Here is a 9,036-nt window from a genome sequence, read left to right as displayed (position 1 = left end):
GGGAGAAGCAGAGAAAGAGAGAGAGAAACATTGCTGTGCGTGAGAGACATTGATTGGTTGCCTCCCAACTGCGCCCTGACTGGGGCAGGAAATTGAACCTGCAACTGAGGTACATACATACCCCTGGCTGGGAATTGAACCTGCGACCCTTTGGTCCGAGGACCGATGCTTTAACCACTGAGCCATACCGTCCAGGGCAATTATTCACTGAATTTCTAGAAATATTTACGTTCCAGTATTCTCTTTTCTGATTCCTATGTGTGTGCTTGTTTTAACATTGCCTCTTTCCTTATGATTAAAAACTATTAATAAATTGTATAGCAACTGGGCTAGATAGCTTACAAATACTAATTGATATATTTTTAATAGTAGTCTGTGCTGATAAATTTTATTTTATTAGTTATATTCTCAAATCTATAAATTTCTCCTAGTTCAAAGTACTTTAATAGAAGATATCAGTAGAAGACTTAATTAGGCAGAAGTTTCTCATCTGTTACAGATTTTAGTCTGTAGAGCTAGGAAAAAGTGGTTTCGTGGCCCTTCTTCCTCTTTTCATGAGTTCTTCTCAATTGTTGAGCTATTTATCAGATTCATTTTGAACTTTAGAATGTACAGTTCGCTGAGGTACAGTCAGACTTTTTAAAATATATTTTTATTGACTTTAGAGAGGAAGAGAGAGAAACATCAGTGATGAGAGAGAATCATTGATGGGCTGCCTCCTGCATGCCCCCTACTTTGATTGAGCCCAAAACCTGGGCACGTGCCCTTCCCGGGAATCACCCTCTTCGTTCACAGGTCAACGCTTAACGACTGAGCTACACTGGCCCGGCCAGTCAGACTGTTTAAGAGGCTTATGTTAAGGCCAAGATCTGCCCTCCTTCCCCCCCCCCCCCCCCCCCCCCCCCTTATGTGTGTGCACATGCTCTTCTATTTCCTCTTGTCTGCAGTGCTTCAGTTCACCTTGGAGTCACTGCCTGTCTGCTTTGCCTGCAGGCACTGTCCTCATTGGGGCTGACTCCTTATCCTGACGGGGCCTCATTGCTTCTGGTAGCATCAGTCATTGCATTCATTGCAGCACTTTGCGTCTAAAAGTGTCTTTATCTTTAACCAAGCAGAGTTTCAGCGCCAAACCACACGAGACAGGGCCCATAATTTTAGAATAATATCTGGATGTTCTTTTGCTTTTTATCTTACAAATAAATTAAAAGTGGATTTTCAATAATGTGGAAAATTATTGGAGGTTTGAGTGCCAAACTGTGGTGGTCATACTTTTTACTTTCAGTTAAGGCAGCAAATGTGACAACTTTCTCATCTTTAAAATGGATGCATGAGTCATAAATTAGATGGACGGAGCCTTCTCTATGCACAGCTGACTTCTTAGGCAGACTGTTGCTTTTTCCTCTCCCATATGCTTATCTTATTCCTTGACAAAACCGTACTGAGCTGCACGGTCCCTGGGCTATGCAACTTCTGAGAGGACCTAAGTTCTGTTTTCAGCCTTGACTATGTGGGGCTTTTTCTTACATATGTGAATGCTTGTACAGAATGCCAGCGTGAGAGAGATCATGGCTGATGGAAACTGTACGGGAGGTGAGACCACAGGCTGTCCACATGGCTTCGCCAAGCTCTTCAGCTCCCTGCCGCATTCCACTTTGAGCATGGGATGCTCCAAGGCTTAAAGCCTCACCAAGTGTATCTCTTGCCAAGCAATACAATTTATTTTAATAGAGTTTTTTCATTTTAAAATTAATTTTATTCATTGATTTTTCATAGTGCAATCTTTCTATTTTATCAGCTTTACTGTGTGAAAAGTAAAGCCAGTCCTTGGTGTGTAGTGGAGAAAAGGTATATAGCACATCTTGGTTTTGGCACGAGGCACATGAGTAATTTTCTAAATAAGACTATTACTTTGAAAGTAGGTGTGAAGTCAGACTGCTTTTGCTATAACCCTGATGTGGTTATTCCACCTTCAGATGTCAGTCTCTCAAAATGGCCCATTCCAGCATCGACTAGCAGTCAGTGTAAACCAGGCCCATTCCAGCATCGACTAGCAATCAGTGTAAACCAGGCCCATTCCAGCATCGACTAGCATTCATTGTAAACCAGGCCCATTCCAGCATCGACTAGCAGTCAGTATAAACCAGGCCCATTCCAGCATCGACTAGCAGTCAATGTAAACCGAGCCCATTCCAGCATCGACTAGCAGTCAGTTTAAACCAGGCCCATTCCAGCATCGACTAGCAATCAGTGTAAACCAGGCCCATTCCAGCATCGACTAGCAGTCAGTATAAACCAGGCCCATTCCAGCATCGACTAGCAGTCAGTATAAACCAGGCCCATTCCAGCATCGACTAGCAGTCAGTATAAACCAGGCCCATTCCAGCATCGACTAGCAGTCAGTATAAACCAGGCCCATTCCAGCATCGACTAGCAGTCAGTATAAACCAGGCCCATTCCAGCATCGACTAGCAGTCAGTATAAACCAGGCCCATTCCAGCATCGACTAGCAGTCAGTATAAACCAGGCCCATTCCAGCATCGACTAGCAGTCAGTATAAACCAGGCCCATTCCAGCATCGACTAGCAGTCAGTATAAACCAGGCCCATTCCAGCATCGACTAGCAGTCAGTATAAACCAGGCCCATTCCAGCATCGACTAGCAGTCAGTATAAACCAGGCCCATTCCAGCATCGACTAGCAGTCAGTATAAACCAGGCCCATTCCAGCATCGACTAGCAGTCAGTATAAACCAGGCCCATTCCAGCATCGACTAGCAGTCAGTATAAACCAGGCCCATTCCAGCATCGACTAGCAGTCAGTATAAACCAGGCCCATTCCAGCATCGACTAGCAGTCAGTATAAACCAGGCCCATTCCAGCATCGACTAGCAGTCAGTATAAACCAGGCCCATTCCAGCATCGACTAGCAGTCAGTATAAACCAGGCCCATTCCAGCATCGACTAGCAGTCAGTATAAACCAGGCCCATTCCAGCATCGACTAGCAGTCAGTATAAACCAGGCCCATTCCAGCATCGACTAGCAGTCAGTATAAACCAGGCCCATTCCAGCATCGACTAGCAGTCAGTATAAACCAGGCCCATTCCAGCATCGACTAGCAGTCAGTATAAACCAGGCCCATTCCAGCATCGACTAGCAGTCAGTATAAACCAGGCCCATTCCAGCATCGACTAGCAGTCAGTATAAACCAGGCCCATTCCAGCATCGACTAGCAGTCAGTATAAACCAGGCCCATTCCAGCATCGACTAGCAGTCAGTATAAACCAGGCCCATTCCAGCATCGACTAGCAGTCAGTATAAACCAGGCCCATTCCAGCATCGACCAGCAGTCAGTGTAAACCGGGTGTGAGTAGGTGGCGTCACATCTCCATCGTATCGTCATCCTGTCAGCGTCCTATGGATTTACTGTGGGCCTTTAGCCACTTAGCACAGACACTGACTCAGCGCTCAACAAACACTAGCTTTTATTACTGATCGTAAGTGTTCATAGGTACATGGAAGAATTTCCTTAGTTTACACTGACTACAATCTCTCAACTTAGTGATGTTGCTAACCACCCTACAGGATGTGGGCGCTATCTTGCTTGCCATGTGCTTTTGGGTAGCTCCAGGAGACTGTTGAAAATGTTTTCACTTGAGAACCCCCAAGAATTAGTGGGATGTCATTCGTTATAGTAAAGCACAACAGAAGTTTTCCAGAGAAGTTGTAGGTATTTGATGTCACAGGTAAATTTTATGGTTGGGAAGTTGCTCTGGACTTAACCCATTTATGCATTTGTCCTGCATCAGGCCCAAGGACTGAGCAGAGGGTGTTTGATCACAGTTACAACAGATGTCTCTTGGTTATATTTTTAATTCTGCTTTTGCCTAATCACTCATATGCTTTGAATCAGCAACCAAAACTATTCATATCATAATGTTCTGGTCTGGGATAGATGTCATATTAAAATAAAAATTCCTGTCCATCAGTAATCATAAGTGGGTTAGAGTTTAAAATAAAAATTACAAAAAGATAATCAGACGTAAATACAAAGCAACTTTTAAGTTAAGGTTTATTTAAAAACTAGGGGCACAGTGCACGAATTTGTGCACCTTGAAAGGAACTGTGGACTGCAAGGCTGCGGTGGGCACGGGGGCAGGTCTCGGCCCATCCTCTGTGCTCCTGCCCAGCCCCTCCCGCCACGGCCCCCTGTCCCCTCTCTGCTGGCAGCCCCGTTCCTGCTGCTGCTTCCACGTGTTGAAGGTGACAGCCCCGCTCACACCTGCTGACGGTGCAGAGCAGCGGGTGCGAGCAGGGCCGGTGCCATCAGCAGGTGCAAGCGGCAGCACTCGCACCTGCTGACGGAGCCGGCGCCAGGCGGGACCGCGGCTTTTTGTTGTTTTGTGGTACAACATATATTAAATTTCTAAAAAATAATCCACTAAGTGCCCCTAAGATTAGTATGTCAAAAAATTTAATAATCTATCATGAAACTATGATTTACACTTCCTATATAGGAAGGTCTCTAACTTCAGCGTGTCTGTCCAGACTCCTGTCTCGCTTGCATGCCTTGTAGATCTTGCCTGCACTGGCCAACCAGTGACGGTGTGCCTCGTGGGGAGTAGATTGCGCAGCCTTACCCAGTACTTCACCAAAAGCCCTTTCCTGCCCCAGGGCCTGCGGGCCATTTCTCTTCCCCAGGGAAGGAGCCGGACAGCCCTGCCTTCCTTACGGCATCTGTCCATCAGCTCCTAGCGTGGGCGAGACCGTGACAGCCGCTGGCGGGGGGTAAAGAGTGCTGACCCTGGCCCTGCCCTGAGCAGATACAGAGTAGAAAGAGTTGTATTTATCTGTAACTTGTTAAAAATAAAGTTATACGTATGTCTATGTATGTCTGTATGTATTGGGGACAAGTAAGCATTTCTTCACGTAGTTGAATCCTTTAGGACTCTGTGTGGCAGGTGACAGGGCCCAGTGCGTTCAAGCTTTCATGAAACAGGTCATCTCTGCCTACAACTAGAAAGTGCAGGGACAGTTGGTGCAGCTCCTCGTTCTGTCCTTCCTGTCCTGGGTCCCTGGTTGGGCCCAGTAGGATCAGACTTACCGTCTTCCCACACCCAGGAAGCCTGGGTGTCTCCTCCGTCCCTGTTGGTCTGACTCTAAGCCTGTCACTGCCGGACACAACTTGTTGTGAGGTGGAGTCAGCAGCATCTGGGGCCCAGGAGCCTTCCCCCTAAAGCAGGATTCACGTGTTTTTTTGTCATAGGGAAAGGGGGTGCAGAGTGGCAAAAACACAAAACCGGATCTATTTTTATGTTTCTGTGGCATTTGTTTCCAGTATGTCTATGACTGTGGTAGAGCCACTCTCCCAAGTCAGAGGGCAAAATTCTCAAAAATTCAGGGACAAGAAGGTCTTATTGAGCAATTTATTATTGGTAGTCCTCATAGTGGGACTACCAAAATTCTAGTGCTCATTTCATTGACCTTCCTTTCCCGTCAGGAGAGCACTTAGCCCCTGCACAAGCCACAGTTCTCTGCTGGCCGAGTTCTGGGAGGTGACGTAGAAGGTTAAGCCAGGAGAGAGGGCAGGGGCCAGGCTCTGGGTGCTTAGGATGCTACCTGGGTGCCAGGTGAGGAGTTTGAACTTCATCCTGAACACTGTGCTTTTGAAAGGTTATGAGTGACAAGGTCGGGTTTATATGTTAGGCAGCTCACTGGTGGACACATTGGAGGGCGTGAGGGTGAAGGCCGGGGGACCAGTGAGGACAGGATGGGCCCTGCCTGTGAGGAGATGGGAGAGGTGGCTGGGCTGGCTGAAGCACTGCTAGGGGTTGACACCCACAGGACAGCACCGCTGCTCTGGATGGTAGGGCAGGAGGGATGGAACGGGCGGCTCCAGGACTTGAGGACCAGGAGGGATTTCTGCCGAAAGACACTGAAGGTACGGCCGGAGTTCTACATCCGACTCTCCTTAAAGGAAAGAAACCGCCCTCAGCTGTTCCAAGGACACGCTGGCGCTGGGATGAAGTGAGGTCACGGTTCTGTCCCGCAGCGTGTGCCAGGGCAACTGCGGGCAGGAAGCCACTCTGCCTCTCTCTGTACACGGCTCATCTGCTCATTAGTTCCACCTGGAAAAAGGGGGCCCCTAGACCCCTTAGGGATTTTGACTTGTTTATGAAGAAGTGAATGTCCAGTGAGTAGGAAGATTCTCAACTCTGGGAACAGGTGGGGAGCAGTGTGTCTGCTCGCCATGGACCTGACCACATGGGCTCTCTGTAGAGTAGGCGCTGCCACACACAGCTCAGAAGGCCTTGTCCCTCTGGCATAAAGACCCAAACGTGGAAGATGTCTTCTTTCCTTTAAAGCGAGTACACTTTCAAAATTACTGCTGGGGGGGGCGGGGGGAGCTACAGGTTAGGAGGTGCTCCGGAATCCCCGGAACTATTTAAGAGGTTTTGTTCTGAGATGGTTGGGGAGGAAGCTGTGCTTTAAAGCACAGATTGCTCTTTGTCGCTGGTCCATCACATCTTGTTTCTGCCTCTGCCCAAACCCCAACCCCTCCCAGCCTGACAGAAACGTTCGCTTACGCAGCTAGCCCCGCCTCACCTGCACCACACCTCCCACCTGGCGGCTGAGACATCAGAAGTCGATGTCCATGCCAGCCTCTGGGCCCCCCAAGATGCTGTTACCTCCACTAGACAGTGAAGGAGATAACGTCCAGGCTGTGTAAGGAAAATGCGCCTTCCTCGCGGCACCAACGTGTACCCGCTGCTTCCTAACTCGCGCTGTGGATTTCATAGCCCAAGCTCGTCACAGTTGTCCACAGTGTCCTTCCTGAGTGTGTGTTAGTCCCGCACATCCTGTCTTGTGGTGGCCTCGGTCATCGGTGTGTCTTCTTGCTTTCGCATCCTACAGATTGGGGAGGACCCCTTTCTCCAGGTCGCGTTCAGCGTGTGGCGTGTCACAACAGCTATGCCATCGTGTGCGTCCAAAACTTTTCAGTTGCTTGTTCTTCAATTTCACTGGCATAGCTTTTCTTTCTTCCATATGGGCACGGGCCTCTGCATGGGAGCAATTTGAGGGGGAAGCAAAGGAAGAACGCTTGAGTTTCAAGCCATGCTATGTCCTAGAATTTCCCCGCATTATGTTGTCCTGGGAATATGTCTGCTGTTCCCTTAAACTCCACAAGGCTTTGTTCCGTTACAAATGATTCCTCAGGTCCCCTTTCCCATTCAACTTACTTTTGCTTCTCAGTCCTGTGAAACACCCCTGGGGTCTTGTTTTGTTAAAGCTGGTTCTCTCCACTTTAGATAAAAGGTATATTGTGACTGAATGTTTGTGTGCCATGTTTGCCACAAAGACAGGATTTGGTGAATGAAATGTAAAGCTCTGTGCTTCCTCATCTTCTAGCACTGTTCCTGACCAGAGAACCCCAGTTGCTTCCACACACAGCATCAGCAGTGCGGCCACCCCGGATCGCGTCCGCTTCCCCAGGGGCACTGCCAGTCGCAGCACGTTCCACGGCCAGCCCCGCGAGCGGCGGACTGCCACCTATAACGGCCCACCCGCCTCGCCCAGCCTGTCCCACGAAGCCACGCCATTGTCACAGGCTCGAAGCCGAGGCTCCGCTAATCTATTCAGTAAATTAACCTCAAAACTCACAAGGAGGTAAGTGCCAGGTGGAGCTGGTGGTTTGCAGCAAGAGGAGACATGTCTTCTGTGTGTGTGAAGCCAGCCTGGCTGCAGTTCATTTGTCTTTAGCTCATGTTTTTCTGGTTTCTTTCTTTAACTAGACTGAAAGGTTTAGAAGAGAATCCCAGGAAACGTTTCCTAGCACTTGGGAGGTCGTGGCTCCTTACTGTTCCTTGCATCACACTTTTTAAAAAATATATGTTTTTACTGATTTCAGAGAGAGGGAGGGAGAGATAGAAACATCAATGATGAGAGAGAATCATCGATCGCCTGCTCTTGCACACCCCACACTGGGGATCGAGCCCACAACCTGGGGATCGAACTGTGACCTGGTTCATAGGTCAATGCTCAACCAACCGGCCGGGCTGCATGACACATTTGTCTGCATAGATGGTCATTTTGGTGGAGCAGAACCCCAGACCAGGGCAGGCAGGGCTGGCGCTCGGTGAGCGCTCACCGAGAACGACACAGTTCCTCTTCTCCTTTCACTTCGTTGTCACTGAGGAGCACGAAGTGTCTTAAAGTCTGAGTCTTGCAGTTGTGCTCTCTGTTGGTCTCAGCGCACCTTTCTGAAATGGTGTAGTTATGCTAATAAAATCTCTGGTTTGTGCTCAGAAGGAAACTAGTATCTGGTCGTGTATGAAATTCTTCATGTGTTCAGCAGGCTGTCATTCCGGGCCTTGGGACATGTCTGTGGATCCCTTGAGGTATTTTAACTTATGTCCATAATCGAGCTGTAGAGGTTGCACATGCCTAGAAACATTGGCTGCTACCAGAGGAAAAGGGAAAGATGCCACTTCATACCAGCAGCAAATAGTCAAAGGCACCTTTAGCCAGGACCTCACCAGGACGCCCGAGAAACTGAGCCGTCTCACTGTGCACTCGTGTGTCCGGGTGTCCTGCAGGTTTACCTGCTTCAGACCCTCCTGTTCGTCTGTCTGCTCAGCACAGCAGTGCATCTCCTCAGGGTCCAGAATGGTTGGCTCCTCCTCTGTGCCTCACTCCCTCTGGCCCATTAGCTTGCTGCTCAGTTTCCTGGGGCCTTTGTATTTAAACTGTAAGTTAAATACCACTTTATAAGTCTCCTTGATTCCTCACATAGTTTTATTTTAGGTCAATCATCTAAAAGTTAGACGAGTCACTTTAAACTGTTCCCCATATGATCTGTTTGTTACTGAATACCCGATGAGGGAGGACTTCTGACGTCAGGAGCACTGACTAGGGCCAGAGCAGTCAGAGGTTCCCGCCTGCCTCTCACTCTCTTCTGGCCCCTTTGCTGAGACTCTGTGCTCCAGGCTGGGCAGAGAGCAGATGTTCTAAAGGGTCTTGCCAGGTTTGAAGTCCAATC

The 9,036-nt window shown here is 48.6% G+C and overlaps 1 protein-coding gene across 14 annotated transcripts in view; it reads left to right on the top strand.

Annotated features, from left to right (window-relative positions):
• MARK3 (MAP/microtubule affinity-regulating kinase 3) overlaps nucleotides 1-9,036 on the top strand; it is an 89,340-nt gene that overhangs the window by 72,499 nt on the left and 7,805 nt on the right. For all 14 annotated transcript variants that reach the window (XM_014535650.1, XM_014535636.1, XM_014535644.1 and 11 more), the window contains one exon: nucleotides 7,407-7,664. In XM_014535650.1, coding sequence (XP_014391136.1) covers nucleotides 7,407-7,664 — 258 coding nt within the window. The remainder of the gene's footprint in view (nucleotides 1-7,406; nucleotides 7,665-9,036) is intronic.

The sequence above is a fragment of the Myotis brandtii genome, unplaced genomic scaffold, assembly GCF_000412655.1.
Source record: "Myotis brandtii unplaced genomic scaffold, ASM41265v1 scaffold1020, whole genome shotgun sequence".
Lineage (NCBI taxonomy): Eukaryota > Metazoa > Chordata > Mammalia > Chiroptera > Vespertilionidae > Myotis > Myotis brandtii.
Note: the sequence above shows the minus strand (reverse complement) of the source record. Positions and strands in the feature narration are given on the sequence as shown.